We start from the raw sequence: 20,588 nt of genomic DNA, 5'->3' as shown, positions 1-20,588 counted from the left end.
ACAATTTCACAGAAAAATACATTTATTAATCAATCACTATGTTCAATCTCTAATTGCAATAATTAACAATAACGTTATATGGTGATAAATCAGGGAATAATTGTACATATATTTTAAATGGAAATTAGATTCTGGGCCACAAACAGCTTCATATTATAAAATATGTCTGTATAACAGTGAACAACACCGGCTGATTCGTGTGTTTCTGTTGCCATGGATTGGGCGCCAGCGGCAGCGGGGCTTTTGAACTATACATAGAAATATTCATAACTTTTAAGTTTTGAACACCTATTCAGCTAATAATTTATACTGACTTAACTAATAAAATATACTTTAAGGTAAGAAAAGGTGCATAACTATTCAAGTTGTGAACAAAAGATAACGTTATTCCTTGTGTGGTTTATCGTGATGAAATAAAGTTACTGATGGTGAAAGCCCGTACATGTGAGCAGATAACATTCCTTGTTTTATGTTAATGACTTGTACATTTTACTCACCCGTCACACTTTGTAACTCTTTTATCAGTCGTGTTGGTGGTTGTTGTTTTGAGCTGTTTGAAACCCGGACGTCTACGCCTCTTCCTCTTCTTCTTCGTGGGAAACTGGAGCGACGTAGATTATGCTGCCAACTAGCGGCGGAGCAGCTGATAAACGATATCGTTCAACTTGTTTTAAGCATCATTAAATTATTACTTAGAGATGACAATGATACCCAAGTTGCGTCTTTGCAATACAAAGTAAGAATGAACCAAGCTGAATGACTCGACTGACGCTTTTTCGAAGATAAAAAAAAAGTTGATTTAAGGTGTCCAGCGATCTTTTTCAGTTTCAAATGTTTATCCGAGAAGAACAAAAACAATTGTATAGTAAAAGCAAAGAAGTATATTCAAATTAATTGTTTAACCTACATCATTTGTAGACACTGTCAAGTTTGCAGAGCAATGACAGCAGTTCACCGGAAGCTTGACCGGAAGCGACGACTAGCTTATCACGACTAGCTTGACGCACTGACCCCGGTCCACTCCTGTCAAACTTCACCGACACAGGCGTCTCACGTCGGGCTGGTGTTAGCTGCTATCTCCTGACGATGGAGCGGAAGGTTGCTCGGGAATTTCGACACAAGGTAAGATGAAAACGTCGTCTTTCTCGTATTTACAAGCTTTTTTTCTTGCTTAACTGGGTGAACCTTACAGGTAAGGGGCGCAGGTGTATGTCTGTCAGTGGCGCAGACAGGCCTCAGGAAAAAGAAACTATTATTACTATTAAAAGCTATTATCATACAGTAATTAGCCCTAAAGGGATGTTGCTTTAATAGTAACACATAGTTCATATAAATATAAGTCAAATATATATTTTAGTGATTGTATTGTAGTAGCTTTAAGTTTAAAAAGATAATTAATGACCTGTTTATAAAACCTATGGGAGAAATATAGACAAAACTATTACAGTTGCTATTCAATTAATTGATTTTTATACAACTTGTTGGCTTTTCTTGGATTATCTATTATGAAAATATTTTTTAATGGATTGGTATCAGAGTTCCCACTACCTTTCCAAAAATGACCTCACATGAGTGATGATCATTAATGGGCGAATTATCTTTACACAATTTAATGTAAAACTGTTAAGACAATAATTAGAGCTACAGTTTATTCCAAACACCTAAATCATCTGACCTGCTCACGTGTTCTTACTATGGTAAACAAAGCTGAGGTGAAAACAATGATGAAATAAATGTTATTTAGATGTATATGATTACTCTGTCACAGTGACAGATAAAGCACTGAAAAGGTAGCTATGAGTAAAAGATAACAGAGGAAAGGAACATGATATGTTTAGGGCGTTTTCAGCCCCAGAGTATGTAGGGATCACCACACAGCCATCTGTGCTATACACAGGCAGGCAGGGTCCCATATTGCTGGCTCTTCACAAAGGGCAACTTAGCATTAGATAATGTAGACTGTGTCAAAGATGAGCAGCTGAGCGGAATAGATGGGGAGATTTACGGGTTTAATTAGTGGCTGTGGGCACAACATGGTACAATCAGGCTTTGTTTCTTCTGGGCACTCTGTCATGGTCACTGTGCGTGTATCAGTTGAGAACTGCATTATTATCTGTCTCATCTTTTTAAAAGTGTTAATTAAAGGCTGATTTGTTTTTTGGAGGTTCAGGGTCTAGTCATCCTCATTGTAACTTATTATGTGAACAGTCTGAAGCCATTAAAAAGACTTTGCACTTTTTCAAAATGGGCATTACCAGTAATCTCTTACCCTGTTGGTTTATGGTGCCAAAGTCTGCGTGTTGTTCAGGCTGCAGGAGTGGCTGCTCTGAGCAAGAGAGGAGTTTATGATAGTCATAAACACCATGTCACGCACACCTCAACAGAGTCCTCACAGCAGAGCCCACGCAGTGTAGCATAAAATATATTATTACTGCAGTGAGTCATAATTTATCCACACACACTTAAGTCCATACATAAAAATGATACAGAGATGTCCTGTGTGTACAGTGTTTGAGTACACACTGCTGACAGTGTGTGTGTGTGAATGTTGGGTGTGAACGTTCACCTCTGTTTGTTTCTAAGATGTAAGATGACACTGCTGACCTTCCTGCTGAAGCCTCTTTAGCTGTGCTGCCATTATTCCCTCCCAGTGGTTTGATGGTTGGGGAAGGGCAGCCCATTACACTTGCTTTAGTCCAAGGAGCCTCGTTATCCTCAAACAAGCATAGTTTTAACTGCTCATGCAGATTTACAAAAAAACAACAAGTGACTCAAGTTGATGGTGAGTCCTGCAGTTTATTTTGAGACAGATTTAGTCAGAAAGAAGGAAATGTGTTACATCAGTGAGTGGCCGAAGCGTTTCCTCAAAACCATCCTGCGGCAACTGAGCCGCCACCAGGTTTGTATGACTCCTACACAGACACACACACACAGACACAGGCAGACCCCCTGTAGCGTTGACAGGACCACAGGAGAGAGGTACAGTACAGTGTGTTTGTGCCATAGGGCTGACATTTCCTCTGATTCAGCAGTGTGAATACGGATGGCACCAGATGTTTGTCTCTTCTTGCAGGTGGAGTTGCTGATTGAGAATGAGGCAGAGAAGGACTACCTGTACGATGTCCTCCGCATGTATCACCAGTGAGTACCATCTGTTTCTGGTTGGTGTGGTTATATATTGTGTGTGTGTGTGTGTGTGTGTGTGTGTGTGTGTGTGTGTGTGTGTGTGTGTGTGTGTGCACTTCAGGAGCTTGTTGTTCTGTCTCATGCCTTTTTTATATTCACACTCTATATTCTGTTGGTTATTCAGTGGATTGTGATCATAAATATTTGTTACTTTGTACTTTATACTGTTATTGATAACAAATATTATTAATTAATCCAATATGGATTTTGGTAGTGCACATATAAGTGCAAAAACAAAACCCCAAAACAGGAAAACTCTCCAACATTTTCATTTCCAAAAGCACTCAATCTTGCACACCTGCTGTTTTAACTGTGTGATCCTTCAGGGTTTCTGATAACAGCCTGGTTTTAGACGGCTAAGATGGGATGAGTGGGGCGGGGGCTACAGGTCTAGGTTTCAATTAATCTTTGTACTGAGCCACAGCCTTGCAGTCCCCTCGGTTAAGCCGCTGATCAGTTTCCACTGTGCCCCGACAAGCCTGGTCAGTTATTCACAAAAGCTCTTTTTATGACCATCCTGCAAACAGGGCTGAAATGGCACCTATTAATAATTTAATGAGGAGGCCAGGTGGACAGATTTTATACAGCAGCTTTTACTCTGTTGCTTTAATTGATGTTCTAGTTGCCTTTCTTATAAATTGTGAAAGAAAGTTGATTGGATTGTCTTTTTCATCAGAATTTAGATATTATATTTATATGCTTTTGTTTATACAGAAATAAATTATTAGGGGTAACTATCCTGTGGCTGAAAAGATATTCTGAAAGCCATTGTTAGTACATGTCCTTTTTATTTTCAGGTGTTTCAGGTTTTTTGAATACCCCCTGTGCATTTCATGCTCAATTCTGTTTTATTGAAGAAATCATATGGAAAAAATATTAAACATTTTAATGTCCTTGTTTTGGTTCATTTTAAGTGCATATTGTAATTTCACTACAAATCCTGTCATGCACCAAATTAATATAAACTCACAATTACTCTGGCTGTAGAAAGTCACTGGAGATTTTTTTGTATTTTGTATCTTAACAGAAACTAAAACTTGAACCTAAAATCTTAATTATCATCCCTCTCCCCCCTCGCAGGTCGATGGAGTTGCCAGTGCTTATTGGGGACTTGAAGCTGGTAATCAATGAACCAAAGCGTTTGCCCCTGTTTGATGCTATCCGACCTCTGATCCCACTCAAACACCAGGTGGAGTATGACCTGAAAACCCCTAAGAGGTCACGGTGAGTACAGTATACACTCATGTCCTGACTCACATTAAATATGTACTTACATTATGAGAACAGCTTCCAAAAATGTTATTGTTTTCCTTGTCACTTGTTAAATGTTACATGCCTCATATATCCTGCTGTTATTCAGGAAGCTCAAAGAGGTGCGTTTGGATCGGATGAATCGTGATGGACTGGGACTGAGTGTCCGCGGAGGGCTGGAGTATGGCAGTGGTCTCTACATCTCACAGATTGTTAAAGACGGTCAGGCCGGGAATGTCGGCCTTCAGGTATGTATCTGTCACTTAATTGTGATGTTTTCCGCATAGCTATATAAAATCATTATTTTGTTTGTCAGTTATACTAGTAGTATTAATTTCTACAACTAACCTTTCTCAATCAATCACTTTGTGTATGAAATGTCAGAAAATTAGTTACAATGTCTACATATATGAAGCTGTAACCAGCAAAAAGTGACTAATTTATATATTCTACTGTATGTAATTATCAAAATAATTAACTTAATCAGTATATTTGTTATTATGAAGATTTTTGTGCCCATATGTCATTGTATCGGTGTCTCAGATTTCTGTCTTAATACCAGAGTCCACTAGAGGGTGTGAAGCACCATCTTAGTTAAACTCTCACAGAGTTTGAATGTCTGTCACATCTGGTCCAGTTTGACCCCAAACAAAGAAAATTGCTCCTGTCATAAAATCAAAAGTTAATATCCTCATCAGACTCCTTTAGATTGATGTGTTAATAGAGACCAGACCAAATGTTCCCTGTGCTTCTCTGAGTCGTTGTTTATTGTAACAGACTTACAGTGTGCTTCATAACGACATCATAGGTGAGGATGGTCTCCTGTCTAAAATAGTGGAAGTGTCTTTGCAGCAGTATGTGTCAACACCTGTCTGTACTGTGTACAAGTTGTATGTTTTCACTAAAAAGTATTTGACTAGTCATGTTTTTTTTTCACAAGCATATTTACTTTATTTCAAACATGTATTATATATTGCATAAACAAACAAATATGGAGAAAGTGAGGCATTAAAATGTAAATGGATCACAGAGATCAATAAATCATATCATGGCTGATATATTCAGCAGACATGGACGTAAATTTCTAATTAATATCTCATCCTTTGTTGATTTATAGGTTGGCGATGAGATTGTTCGCATCAATGGATACTCCATCTCCTCCTGTATCCATGAGGAGGTCATCAGTCTCATCAAGACGAAGAAGACTGTGTCACTCAAAGTCAGACGTATGTCAAACATAAATCGCAGCATGATTGAGACGTGTGAAAGTTAGCATTGTTTAACATCAGTGGAATCATTTATTTGATTTTTTGTGTGTTTTTCATCTGTGTAGATGTTGGGATGATTCCAGTAAAAAGGTAAGATGATTAGTTTATTCGTACGGTTTTCATTTGTTCATTTATTGTTGTTTGAAACATTGCTCCACTGTTTTGGGGGGTGGTGCACTGAGATGATATCACAATGTCCTTATTGCTTTTTCTTATTTTTTCCAGCTCATCAGATGAACCCCTCAAGTGGCAATTTGTTGACCAGTTTGTGTCTGAGTCTGGGGTAAGAGGTGTATGATATTTTCAAAAGATGTTTTACATCAGCAGACAGTTTTCCTTACTTTTCTTCTCTCTTTCCGTACCGCACAGGAGAAAAAAAGCAGCATTGCAGGCTTGACGTCCCTCGGAGGGAAGGAGATCAAAGAGAAGAAGGTTTTCCTCAGCCTTGTGGGTACCACAGGTATGGGCATCAGCATCTCCAGTGGACCGACACAGAAACCTGGCATCTACATCAGTAACGTCAAGTCAGGATCCCTTTCTGCAGAAGTTGGGCTTCAGGTGAGGGCTCAAAATGTCCACAACACCTCTATGAACCTCCATCACCCACCATTCACTGCATCTACTGTATGTCTCATCCCAAAATGCAGGTTGGAGACCAGATTGTGGAAGTAAATGGGGTGGATTTCACCAATACGGACCACAGAGAGGTACATTATTTTAAATGGTTACTATTAGGATAGAAAATGTCTTATCTTGCAACAATGGCTGCATAAATTCCAAACTTTTGTCAAACAAAATTATGTCTGTTTATACAAACCATAAAGGCCTCAGCTATAAGTCTGCTTGTGATGCGGATAGAAGTTAAATTACACCTCATCACTGCTGGGGTTGGTTTGATGCTTTACTCATTGAACAGATAAATTGGTGTTTAACCAGCCCAAATAGTTTTGTGAAAAAAATCAGTGAGAGAGAGAGAGAGGGAGAGCTTGCACTATTTGCCTGGAGCTGGTGATAAATTCACACCCTGATAAATATGCATTGCACATACTTCACACAAGCTAATTTGCTTAATATGGAGTATTGCCTTTCTAAGAGACTTATCACGTTCCACTTAATATTCCTAATTAAATATTGTTGTAAATGCCGAATGTCATGGCATTTTGTCTTCTTTTATATTTCCAGGCTGTGAAAGTCCTGAAGAGCAGCAGAAGTCTGACTATTACTGTCCTGACAGGAGCTGTAAGTACTTTCCCACTGTGTATGTGTATTAATGTACCCACTGCAATGTTAACATTTTTTGTTTTGAGCAGAGCATGGTTGTATTCACCTAAAGACACAAGATTTCACACTAATGGAAGATAAGATAGTGCCATTTAGACACAGATGATTATATCTGGACATACTTTTCTCAACCCTTTAAAACTCTATAATCCTGTATAAGGTATTTACATTTAGGAACCCCTGTATAAAAATGGCTAAAATCATTATGCATATTGTTATAGGGATCCCTTAATAATATGTTAATCAGGAAAATCCTGGGAGACAGATGATGTTTGCTTATTTCACATGTGATAATAAATCAATCTATGAGGAAAATGTATTTGTCTCAGAAAGTAAAGCAGTTAAGGAATCATTTGTTATGGATGTGGGAGTGCAACATCTGCCCTCACTCCTTTTGCATTCCTGCACAGCACAGATTAATGTGCTGTTTTGTTTTGGAGACCTCTCATTACTTAGCCTGTGCTGCTTCGTTCTGACTGTCTGCAGGAGGAAAATTTATCATCAGTCAAATCACTCACCAGATTGTTTACCATGGGAGACAGTGATGAGGGTTGTGGAACCGAGACAAGCTGTCTTGTCTTGTTATAGTTATTTATTTCTGTGTGTGTGTGCGTGTGTGTCTTTCTTTCCTTGGACACGAACAGTACATCCACCATTATGAGTTATTGAAATTAATGACTGCATTCCAAAATATGATAACCACTGTTATTAGGGCACAAAGTGAAAAATAATAATCATTTATGTGGTGTATGGTTCTTCTTTTGCCTCCAATGAGACAGAAGGTTATTTGTTTATATAAATATGGAATGCTGCACAGATAAATACGTATGAATACATACAGTGCAGTTTCCATTATGTTCTTATATAAGTTTTTGTACCTGCCAGAAACATGTGACAAAAGCAGTCATCTCCACTCCCAGGGATTATTTTGGACTTGCCTGCCAAATAAGTTTGAGGACCCCTGTTTATGTATGATGTCTCTTTGTGATTACCCTCTCTGTCTGCTGTCACTCTCACAGGGCAGTGAGCTGTTTATGACAGATGAGGAGCGTTTGGCATTGGAGGCCCGCAGGGAGCTTGAAAGACAGGAGCTGATGCATCAGAAGAAGGTGGCACTGGAGACCAACAAAATCCTGAGAGAGCAGCAGGAGAAGGAGAGGCAGTGAGTGAACTTATGGAAATAACAGTCTTGTGGTCACTTCATATACACTTCATAGTTTATGACATTAGACAGATATGGTGGAGAGACATTTATGTTAATGATCATTAACAGTTGTTTAATGCACATGCACAGGATTTAACTCAGTTTGGAATAACATTGATTTGATGACATTCACCCCTTTCAGATGTCATCATTGACAATGATAGAATTTTGAAAACTAATGAATGACTAATGGACGTCTAATGAACGACTAATCGAATGACGAATGAGTGGCTTTGCTGCCAAGAAGCCGTCTGAGGAAAATCATGACACTTTGACACAGCTGTATTGAAGTGCTGCATGGTGTGTGCCAGTAGATCTATTGAATTAAATTTGACCTCAAGAGCGTCGTCACAGTCCAACTATCAAGATTGGATATACAAAGATGTCTGTTGTCATTTTGATCCCAAATACCCCTCTTTGCATTCACAGAGGAGGCAGCCTCCTCCACACTCAGTGTCAAACCTCATCTATCAGTCTGTGCCAACCAAATTCTGCAGATAGCCTGCTTCTCTGCTTTTACTTTCTGGTAGATTAAACCTCTCCTGTCAACCTGAATTCAAATATCTCAAATACATGAAGGAAATTGTGTGGGTACCTTACACCTGCCCTGCAACACGACAGCAAAACTAGATTCTCCGCAACTTTGTAGAGAATAAAGGATTTAATCAACAACCTGGCATCTGAACACATGCTGTACAAACATGTACAAAGAAAATGTAGAAATATTTTTCATATAATGGAGTACCTTAGCTTGTGATGCTCTGTAGTTACATCACAAAAAAGATCCATATTCAGTTTAATTAATCATTTGCACATTTTTCTCAGGCTTTTTTAAATAGGACAGACTTGTTTTCCTCAGTGCTTAGATGCGTGCAATATCTGGGAGCTGAATAATCGGACTGCATATCATGTGTGGCAGGGTTGACAATCTCAATAGCCGCCATAAACTGGGTCCAAGTCACATATATTGTATTTATAGCCCTGTATCATGACATGTTGAGTGGACAGAGTTATATTTTGAAACCTTTGTATTGATCATGTGTTAAACAGGAGAAAGATGGAGATCTCTCAGAAAGCTGCAGAGGAAGAAGAGCGCTATAAGAAGGAGATGGAGAAGTATTCATTTAATTTTATGCCTGTATTGTTCATAAAGTAATATTTCAACATGTATACAATATTTTACTTCTTGTAATGGTTTTGGCATCCTCTGTAGGATTGACTCTATGGAGAAGAAACATCATGAAGAGTGGGAGGAGGACTGGGGAACCAAAGACAGGCCTAAAAGCCCAAAGAGCCCATCTCCCCCACCTGAGATGAAAACCTCCCACACTCCAAAGACCAAGAGTTCTCGTAAGCATACCTAGCAGAATCTTTTTCCTAAGATGCATGCATTTCTATTTCTGAACTGATTCTTCTGAAACCAAAGAGTTGTCAAAGTAACTCTTGCCTGTGCTGCACCTTATTTCCCCTCTTTTTCTCTGCATGCTCTATGTCTCTCTTTCTGTGCTGTGCTGCTTTTTTGCCCTCTCCTCTAAGTTGAAGAAGCCAGCTCCTTCACAGAGGAAGATGAAGAGGAAGAGCAGGACGAAGAAGTGAGTCTGGAGCCACAGCTGTGCATCGTCACAGCTGTTGTGAGAGGATGTTTACGCAAACCAGCTTACACACAGACGTGTGTGATTTCCTTTGACAACCAAAATGTTTCTATATCATCTCTTGCTGCTGAAAATGAATGACCAACAACCAAAATCCAGCTGTTGAAAGATGCTTTTATGCATCACTCAGTCCTCAGTTTGCCTCTTTAGTTTTTAATATCCTGTCATTCTGAGTGCCTGAAAGAAACAAGAGCAATCTGTTTCTTTCATTTTCTTCTTTGAGTGGTGTGTTGTGGCTCTTTAGTGTGATATCTTGCTATTCAAAATGGATATACTGCTTGAGACTTTGTTTAAAACTTTAACATATCAGTGAGAGTGACGTGTGCTCATCTCCATTCTTAGCATTTGGCTGGTTTTATCGTTACGAGGGGAAACTGCCGTCAATTCGCAAGGTACTGTCAGCTGCCTGCGTTCAGTGTGGTGTTGAAGTGAAGGTCTTGTTTTTTTAATGAGCTGTTAAGTCATCATGACATGTTGGTGGTTAAATATTCAGATCAGAGTTTTTTCGCTTCATCAGTCGCACTAAGTTGTGTCACAAGCTATGTTTGCATGTCATGCTGTGAGGTTTGGAATGGCAAATTGTTGACTAACTGATGACACCTCAGAAAGGTGAAAAGAAGAAGAAAAAGAAGAAAGTGTCCAACACAGACACACTGCAGGAGCAGAGAAAAAACAAAAAGGAGATGGAGTTTGAGCTGAAACTCGCCAAGGAGAAAGAAGAGATGTATGAACGAGAGAAGCAGCTGAAGATCAATAGGCTGGTTCAGGAGGTATGAAAAGAAGGGAAATGCATTCTTCCTTTAAATACTGGATTGTGTCAATGTGGATTAAATATTTTGATATTTACTACTTGAATATTTGAGAGCTGAGCATGTGTTGAGTGAGTATGTGTGAAGAACTGATCCCTGTGGTCTGACGCTGCGTGACTGTCTCTGTGACAGGTTTCAGAGACAGAGAGAGAAGACCTTGAGGAGTCGGAGAAAGTGCAACACTGGGTTGAACGTCTTTGTCAGACTCGGTTGGAGCAAATCTCCTGTGTGGAGAATGAATCCCCAGAGGTACAGAATGAGACCTCGTCTGTCAGAACCTCTCTGTTTTAAGAAAAGCCATGTCATAAAATATATGTCTTACTGTTGCAAGGACATGGATATGGCTTTAACAGCATACTAAATCATTGATTCTGAGTGACAAGATGTGGGAAAATGTTTTCATTCCATCCACTCTGATAAAGACAAATAGAATGTGTTGTAAAAGAAAAGAGAGTTTGCAAACCTCAGTGACTACATGTGTACTATGTGTACCATGCGTGTGTACCATGTTGTCACACATTTCCCTGATTGATATCATAAGAGAGACAATAGTGTTATTTTCCAGCATTTTTAAAAAAGCACAAAAAAATGACAAAAATGTGCGCTGATTTTATTGTACATTGTAAATGTTTCAACTGCAAATCCAGTAACCATACCATTTATTGTCATGGCCATGAAGAATGAAAGAAGAATTAGGAACAAATTTTGGGTGTTTTTTAAGCACATTAACCCCCAAAAAGTTACATACTGTACCTTTAAGTACCATAAAGTATATATTCATGTGCATCTGCTTCCTGATGATTATGTGACACGTTAAATAAGTCTACTTATCAGGATAATTAACACGTAAGGTGAAACAAGTCATTTTTTGTTTCATTGTGACTTAAAGCTCTCGCCGCCACGCTCTCCTGCTTCTGAGCCCAAGGTCAAACGTTTCCCTGGCGGTCTCCACCTGGCCACCACTGATCTGGACGACATTAACCTGGATGAGGTGGATCAGAGTCTGAGGGGCCCTCTGAAGAGACTTGCCCCCACCCAGCCTAGCACTAGCCAGCCACCCCCACCCCTACCTCTCCCTCCACCTTCACCCAAGCTTAACCCTACCATCCCTAACTATTCTCCCCCTTCCACCAGAGCATCTCCACAGCGCCGACCACCTTCTCCACCCAATGCTAGGAAACCCCCCTCTGCGCCATCCACTATTACCAACAAGGGGCGCAGGCCTCACCCAAACCACCCTCACCCACACGCTCACTCTTTCCAACCCCAACCCCCTCGTCCACCTTCCTCCCACTATCCTCCTCCGCCCCAGTCTTCAAGGCCCCCCTCGTCCCCTCAACCCACCCCGAGACCTCCTCCTCCGCCGCCACCCCCTCCTCCTCCCCCACCTCCTCCTCCCCCTCCACCCCCACCCCCACAACACTCTGAAGAAAGAGTAGGTACCCTCAGTGGTTACCGCCAACATTCCCATCATCATCACCTCCAACACTCTCCCAGTCCTCCAGAGCACAGGAGCGAGTGGGAGGCGGGTGGATATCTCCCAAGAGGAGGGATTTACTCGACCACTAACAGTGAAATGTCGTACCCTTCTAGTCCCAAGGTTAGAGTTTCTCATGTGAGAGAGATGATGTGTTGGACTGGTTTGAATTCTAACTGCTTGCTTTTCTTGTAGAAGTGTTAAACTGGTAGATTGCAAAGTTAATTTTCTTCCATCTGTGAAGAAAAATTACATCTGCAGTTTCAAGGAAATATGAAGAAGGCTCACAGAGTTAATGCATTTAAAGGCAGCAGTCTGATTGTCTTTAATGCATATGGCTGATTTGAATGTTCTGTTTTAAGCACTGGCATGTTTTATGCATGAGGAGAGAGCAATACGTTTTATTAGCGTGACTGAATTGGGTAGTCATGGATTTACAATTTTCTTCCAGCTGAGGGAGATGCAATCAGAGATGCAGTAGATTTTTATTGATGTCTGTTGGTAGCTGTGCAGTTTGTTACATTGAGTGTGGTGTTGCATGGTGTGTAGTGTGTAGTGTGTAGTGGGAGTTTCATTTGATAAAGTCGAATGCTGATGAATGTCCCATGTCGCATGTGAGATGATCTGATTTCTAAGATATATGTGTGTTCATCCAGTTGGTTGTACATGAAACACTTTTGACACCTTTGTCATGCTGTAATATCTGAGAAAGTGTGAGTCTGGGTGCGTGCTGCATAGATTTTCCTGCAGTGCTCTGTATCTGTCAGAGAGGGCTGAGAGATTAATTGTATTTCAACTTTGATTCAGATAATGAGAAATACTTCCCATGCCAGCCACGTTTCCACTTCAAGCAACCCCTTGGTGAGTCACTCTCTGAAAAAAAACCTGTCCTTCTGTACTCTCTCCCTTTCTCTTCTCTTGTATAATAAATTAACATACTTTTTAAATACAATGGAAACTCCCCAATAGCAACTAGCTCCTAGTCCCTCCAATCAGAGGCGGCAGATGGCCCCCGTCATGTCTAAGCCAGTCATGCTGCCCCAGTCGCAGACGCACCGACCAGACCCTCACCGATCTGCAGTCCGATCTGATGGCTTGGTATGAAATACATCACACTTGGATCAGCTTCCTGCATAAAACTTCAACTCTGCTTAATAAAGCCATAAAACATTCAGACACAGTATGTCATCAATTGGCTGAGGGATTCATCTCTGCCTCTTTTTCAAGTCCTGGTGAGTCTTCGAGACCCTCCAGCTGTTTCGCAGAGAAGCAATCTGTAGAGCCATTTCTCCTTCCTGTCAAAAAGTTTTAATGAAACTTGGGGGAGTATTTATTTTGCAAAATGTATTTAACTCAGAGAAGTGAACTAAGCAAACCTCTTTCCCGGCAGCGCTATCTGCCTCACATTTAATAGAGTCACATATTCACACCTGAGCGTTTGGTACAGTCACATACTGAGCCGCTGAGCCCCACAGCAGCTGGAGGTGAGGTGTCTTGCTAAAGGGCACCTTGACTGTATCAGCTGAAGGACAATACATCATTAATCATCCACATTCCCCTGACATGTTTTACCCCAGTTCTCAGAGTATGTGAGCTGGTTAACAAGCTTATTCTAATAGAAAATGTAATGCTTTGGGATACAGTTTTGTAGGTGTTATTTAATAAGATAAATTGGTATCCAAGAAATCACTGCAGAATGGAGTCATGTGCAGTTACCATGTACTGTAGAACAGGGGCCAGCGACTAGGTTCAACTATGGGCCAGTTTTGGAGGATACTTCACTGAGGGGCCTGTTAACTGAAAGAGTGGAAACACAGAGCTATATGTCTTGTTTATTTCTTTTAATTCATTTAAGAATAAAATAAATGCTTAAATGAATTCTTAATTGAGCTATAACACTGTTTAGGATGAGGTTTCTCATCAGTACAAGAAGTGAAGAGTAACAGAATTACAGTTTATTTCATCATTCATTTAGTTACAAATGGCTCAAATACAGTAGAAGTTCTGTTCTACACCTGGAGTTCATAGTACTTGTTGTTGTAACCATGGAAAAAAATGGCACACAGTTTCCGTCAGACTGTCACCTATTAGTGTTTGTGGAGAACAGCTCTGTTCTGGTCCAACATGCTTAAAACACTGTTAGAATTCACACGTTAAAATGTTATTCCTTGTAGGTAAGACTTAATTTTAGAACCATGCATTCAAATAACATGATGCAACAGTGGTTTTAAAGGGCAGTGTTGGGATTTACACAAAGCCTGTATTTATTTAATCTGCAGAAGATTAAGATAGTTTTAAAATGTTACGTAAACCATGAAAGTAAAAATTTCAGCTTTCATCTGTGGAACAAATGTTTTTTCGGCAGGGCCGGATTTGGCCCTCACACCGCTGCCTACTACTACTCTAGTATATACCAAGGATTCATGTCTACCACTGTTTGATACAGAATAAGGGGAAATACTTAACTTTTAGTACTCCTATTTGGCATTTACAAACAGTATATAAACATTTAATAATCTTATTATAGGTGTTAACAGATATATTATTCCATCACATTATTTATAGATACATAATGTAGTTATCTGCAGGTATGAGGACATATTTAATTTAATTTCCAGTGTCTGTGTGTTAGAATTATAACATCTCCTATGAGGACATCTGTTTATATACCTATTTATAGCCCTCTATCAATGCCCACAAGAGGAGTTATAGTTGCTGACAAATCTAGTATTTTTTTAATGTAAGCTATATAGAAACTTGTTTAAGCATAGAAGAGAGACTTGTGCATGTTTATTTCATATGTTCGCTGAAAGCTTTTTCTTGATCTTGTGTTTCAGCCCCCAGAAATGCTGAAACGGATGGTGCCTTACAACTCGTCTTTTAAATCAAACAACAAACGACAAGTAATCCATACGTATCACCACCTCTCATCCTGTCTTGTTACTCTTGAGTGCGTTTTGTTGCTGTTCTCGTGGACCTTGTTTCTCTCCATGCTCACACATCGGGCTTCCTCATGGTTGACTGAAGCCTCCATGATAGGTCTTCCTTTATTTTTTCATTATGACCTCTCTCTGTGGGCTGCATCAGTGCCTGTAGGTCCGGTTGTGTAGTTTATGCATGACTGCACTTTTATTGATTTGCCACTGTGAACATATAGTATGGGTATGCACGTGTTGGCTTTACTACTGTTACTGGGTTTGATGTTTACTGTCAACAGGATGGTTTGTTCGTCAAAGACTGGCCTATGAAGTTTTATTGAAAACTTCGATTGGTTGATATTTTTCTCTCTATGTGGACTGATGCAGCGTGCATTACTAAAAGAAAGACTAGTGTTTTGTTTTACCTTTTAATGTACCTTCACTTTGCTATTATTCCAAATATCTTATCAATTAGATTATTTGTATGTCTGTTTCCAGCCCACAATAAATAAAAAAAGATATTACAAATGAGCTCATTTTAGATGTCGGCACAAGCGGAGGAAATAAACTGTTAGATTAATATGTGTTTATGCTGCAGGGAGAAAAGTGGCTCTCTGAGACATTGTAGCTGGATGAACGTGATGTCCATTCTCTGAGAATGTTGTTCTATTTCCTTCTTCTCCTTTCCTGTGACATTTAAATTGCTGTCTTCTGGTAGGAATGATTAAGGATGGTTTTCTGTAAGTGTGTGTGTGTGTGTGTGTGTGTATTTGTCTCTGTGTGTGCAAATGTTCCTGTGAATTACTCTTGTCCCTATTGAATTAAGGTCTTTAAAAGAAGCTGCGCTTTTTGAATTAATGACTGAGTATCTCTATGGTTTTCATTTATCAAGTGTGGTATTAAAACTTTCATAGAGAACAGGTTGTCAAAGGAAATCTCACCTGACTCAGCTGATATTCACAGAGATGTTTTTGTTGTGTCTTGTTAGTTAACTCCCTATTGACATATTGATATATTGTAACAAGCTGCATATTGATTCTCTTTCAGGGCTTTCAGAAATATGAGGAAGACTTTGATCCCTTCTCAATGGTATTGTATGCCTGATCTTATCAGCACTACAATAGTGCAGGAATTGCAGCTGCAAATAAAAGGCTAAAATATCCTATTCCAAATTACATACATTGCTTCAGATAACATCTTAATTACTATGACTAATGATAGTGTGCAGTAACAGTAACATATAGTGTGTTCTTGCTTCTGTCTATGTACTGCAGTCATCCAGGGTTCTTTGTCGCTACTTTTTTTACCTATTTAAATGAGCTCTCTTTAAAGTCTTTTATTGGTTGTAAGTTAATTACTTTTATTCTTAAGTTTTCAATAGGAGTTCCAAAGAAGGGTTTGCATTTTTCTCTGGAGACCACATTTTCACTTCTAGCAGTATGTCAGTGTCCAGGTTAAGCAGTGCAATTAGCTAGCTGCAGCCATCCTTTATGTTGGCACTTGGGATTATTTGTTCACTACTTACTATGCAACTGATGTGTAATGTTGTCCTTTTTCCTTCTTTTTTTCTTCCTTCCTGTCTTTGACAATAGTTCTCCTCGGATCAGATAGCCGGGCGAGATGTGAGACTGCTGAGAATCAAAAAGGTAACAGGCTTCCTTTACTTCAGATAACTCTGATATAAATGATATAAAACGTGACTGATGGTGTTTGATGTTTGTTGTTCTTGAGGATGGACAGCTTGACCTGGCTCTGGAGGGGGGCGCAGACTCTCCCTTGGGGAAGTTAGTGATATCGTCTGTGTATGAAGGGGGAGCTGCAGATAAGCACGGTCAGTTAATGTGTCACTATTTTCATTTAAATTTACAACAAGTTTAAGATGGTAACAAGTAAGTTTAAGATGGTTTTATTTAAAGATTTTTTAGCACCTGTTTGGCTTTGCAGTAGAATTCGGCCTCCATTCAAAATGTGTGTCAGAAGTGTGTGTCTTTGTTTTCTATTAGAACACCATCATTACTGTTTCTATGTAAAATATAGGGAGGATCATCGTTTTGTACAATATCAGGATTTCAGTGAAAGACACTTGCTCATTGACTTCCCTGCACACACTGCTCCATTACAACACTGAATCACTGTAGGAAACATGTTTACAGTTGAGTTGATGTAGTGACTCAGGTGTCTGACCGCATTAAATGTCTCTGGTGTGTCTGTTCGTAGGTGGCGTTGTACCCGGAGATGAGCTTATGGCTGTGAATGGGAAGATCCTGATTGATGCCACATTGACTGAAGGACAAAACTCTCTGGCTCGAGCCTGGAGTAGTGGAGGGGTATGAGTCAAAGAAATGCGTTTTTTTCATCTCAGTAGCTACAACAGCAGAGTGTTTTATTGAATATAGTAACCCCATCAACCCTGATTGATTGATTGTGCTTGCACACTTGCTGATCCTGTCATGCTGGTCAACTTCATATTTTTGATAAATTCAGTTAAACACAAAATGCAAATAAGCATCATTTCTACCTTTTAGGACTGGATTGATGTTGTGATTGCTGTGTCCCCTCCAAAAGAGTATGAGGATGAAGTGTAAGTATTCTTATTATTTTCTTTATTTGTCATTTAAAACATGTGTTTAACAGGTTGTTCACAGTATTGTTATTTATCTGAATACAGATCTGGAGCATTTGTGTGTTGATAACAAGTCAACAATCTAATGAGTCTGGTTCAGTAGTTTACAGAATATGACAGTGCGGCTTATGTGTCTGTGTGTGCACGTGTGTACAGCCCTAAGTCAGCATCAGTCAGTCCCACTGTGAACAGAAAGGTGTTTGAAGGCAGTGCGTCACTGTACAGACATGGCTACCTGCTTCAACACTAGCCCTCCCTCTCCTCCTACCTCACCCTCATCCTGGTAATTCACTCAATTTTCAGACCTCCTCTTCTTCACTGCACGTCAGAGGAGATGTTTGGTGTGACATTTTTTGTTTTTGTTTGCGCCCCCCCCCCCCCTTCTTTTTTTAGCACATGTGACTGTCTCCCTGGCAATCAGAAGGAAGCAAACAGCAGTGTATTTTGGTATTGTTTACCGCCTCTTTTGTCAAACTGTCAGATTTGTGTATTTCTGTAACAGCTAAGCTGTTGCTAAGAAAAGCTAGCATGACAGTGAATGAATACAGCTCCTACAGTATTCACATTCCCCTTCTTTCTATTTAAGAAATGTTTCATGGTGATGTTTCTTTATTGTTGCATTGTAGAGAATGTGCTTTACAATGAAACAGCTGCGCTATTTAAGTGAAGACATTTCCAGCTAATGTGATCGGTGACCCATCCCACCATATATCTGCCAAAGCCCAACCCAGTGAGCCGTATATAAACACATGTGTAAATGCGTGGCCTCTGTGGTATTGTCAGGCGTCGTCAGGTCATGGACACTCATAAAAGCAACACAGGAGTCCTGCCAGCCTTCAGCAGTTGCTCTGATTGATGTTGTTCCACGGGACTGTTACATGTTCGGACATACATAACTAACACTAAGTGACACTGGGTGGTACTGTACCAGGAAGTTCTGCTCTGCTACAGTAAAAACTCTCATGCTCGCAGGGTTTGATTTGCTTTAATGCATGATGATTATCAATGTTTTAAAAGTCATTTGTATAATCAGATCAATTTATTGTAAAACATTTGATTTTGCATTTGGATTTTTGAAAGACAGCTGTTCTTTTTTGCAGTTTGAGTGCCCCAGCCTAAAAAGAAAAAAGAAAATATTGACTCCATGTTAAAGCCCTGATTATCTTGTGTTTCTAAAACTCACTTGCATGTGTGTTGATCTGTCGTGTTTAAAGGATGGGTTTACAGTTTTTCAGGTCTGTCCTAAAACAAGAGTGAGGTCTACATATGGACACTGAAAGAGGTTGATCTCACTGTAATCAACTTCCTGTTCATACTGGCTATCAAAAGATCTCCTTCAAATGTCCTTTCAATGTAAGCGATGGGGAACAAAATCTACAGTGTGTCCACACAGTTATTTTGTGCAAAAATGTATTGAAAGGTTGATTTGAAACTTGTATGAGTCTGAGTTCGTCATATCAAGTAGATGTCTACCACATTTCCAGTCTTTTTAGCATCAAATCCCCTTTGTGTTTCACTGTTGAGCTGTGATAAAAGTATAGTAACAAAAAGAGGGACTTTGGCACTAAAAAAAACTAACACTGAAAGATATCTACTTGATTTGACTAATTTGTATGACTGAAACTTCATATTAGTGATAATTAATAAATTAAATACATTTTTGCTCAGAAGGAGGACTGTGGATTTTAGCCCCCATCACTTACATGTAACTGTCTTATGAAGGGATCTTCTAATATTCAGTATGAACAGGAGGAATGATTACAGCAAGAAAGAAGTGTTTCAATGTTCCTTTGGTCACCTGTGACAGACAGATTTGAAAATGTGTGAACTTGTCCTTTAATGTGCAGTGAATAATGCAAAAACATGTTTTCCAGGTCAAACAAAATACAACAGGTTTTTACATTACTGCTTCAATTTATATATAACTGGTAAAAGTAGATTTGACAAAGCAACATGTTGATGAATTCTTCTCTCCTTTTGCAGAACGTTCTTCTAGTTTCATTGACAACCTGCCATTAAAACCAGGCTGATTAAGAAGAAGGAGCCCTTGATTCTTGTGGATTCCATCAGGATTCATCATCTCTTTAATCACAATAGAATAATAGTACAATCTTCTTCATCGTTGCCTGTAAAAGAAAGTCACTATTGTCTTCTTGCTTTTACTTTGTAATACACTGGGATCTTTAAAAATAAGGGGTCTTGACACACAATCAATATGCATTCTCACTGTGTTGATTCATGAAGGATGCTCCTGTCAATATGTACATGTCTCCAATAATCCCCTTCACCTCTGTCGAGCCTGGGCATGAAACCAGGGAACTCATTTAGATACGCACCTTTAGACATGTGTCTCATCTGTCAATATAACACAAAAGGGGCAAGTAACATCAGTAAAAGTGTAATCAGTATCACCTCCATTATCTGCCTTTTCAAAGCCTAATAAAGGAACACGTATACTCACAGGACTCAGTTTCTGTTGCACATATTAATTCTTTGATCCTTTTACATTGCTTTTTTTGTCCTGACATTATTCACAGGTTAATGATGCAGAGGTAAGTAAAAGGTCTGGCTAGTGATTATCATTGGCAAACACACATCATCACAAAGCAGCATTTTCAGAAAAAAGTAAACAATTATAAGTGGATTTACTGTAGGTAGAAGTCAATATAGTCTGATGGATGGTGTATAAAGAGTAATATACACATACAAGCGTACCTTAGGTAAATACAGTTGAAACAGTCTGCCTTGCTCGTGATTTTGAAAGCCTTCCCTTTCTGATATTTATACCAGTTCTGCATCGATTTACTTGAAGCATGCGGAGCCACACAGTTTTTGTAACTAAATGTCCACAGGGGGCAATAGAGTTCCTTCATGAATATCAAGTTACCCTTGTCTCAGAATCCCCGCTGTTCAAATTAT

At 39.4% G+C, this 20,588-nt stretch overlaps 1 protein-coding gene across 1 annotated transcript; it reads left to right on the top strand.

Annotated features, from left to right (window-relative positions):
* The first annotated feature begins 843 nt into the window (after positions 1-843).
* On the top strand, positions 844-20,125 carry ush1c (Usher syndrome 1C). Its single transcript, XM_053319764.1, has 20 exons — positions 844-1,122; positions 3,074-3,141; positions 4,267-4,410; positions 4,547-4,685; positions 5,555-5,663; positions 5,771-5,795; positions 5,931-5,988; positions 6,075-6,263; positions 6,353-6,412; positions 6,888-6,944; positions 8,006-8,148; positions 9,241-9,306; positions 9,404-9,540; positions 9,727-9,782; positions 16,094-16,135; positions 16,639-16,692; positions 16,778-16,877; positions 17,264-17,373; positions 17,572-17,627; positions 19,653-20,125. Exons 1-20 carry the CDS (start codon positions 1,087-1,089, stop codon positions 19,663-19,665), a joined length of 1,662 nt encoding a protein of 553 aa, XP_053175739.1. The 5' UTR covers positions 844-1,086; the 3' UTR covers positions 19,666-20,125.
* The last annotated feature ends 463 nt before the right edge of the window (positions 20,126-20,588 follow it).

Source organism: Scomber japonicus, chromosome 5 (genome assembly GCF_027409825.1).
Source record: "Scomber japonicus isolate fScoJap1 chromosome 5, fScoJap1.pri, whole genome shotgun sequence".
Classification (NCBI taxonomy): Eukaryota; Metazoa; Chordata; class Actinopteri; order Scombriformes; family Scombridae; genus Scomber; species Scomber japonicus.
This window is presented reverse-complemented; position numbering and strand designations above follow the sequence as displayed.

Excerpts from the sequence above, each read along its gene's own strand:
- ush1c (XM_053319764.1), top strand. The coding sequence starts at position 1,087 with ATGGAGCGGAAGGTTGCTCGGGAATTTCGACACAAG. Across the intron at positions 5,796-5,930 it reads GGGATGATTCCAGTAAAAAG|CTCATCAGATGAACCCCTCA; the intron begins GTAAGATGATTA and ends TATTTTTTCCAG. Across the intron at positions 5,989-6,074 it reads AGTTTGTGTCTGAGTCTGGG|GAGAAAAAAAGCAGCATTGC; the intron begins GTAAGAGGTGTA and ends CGTACCGCACAG.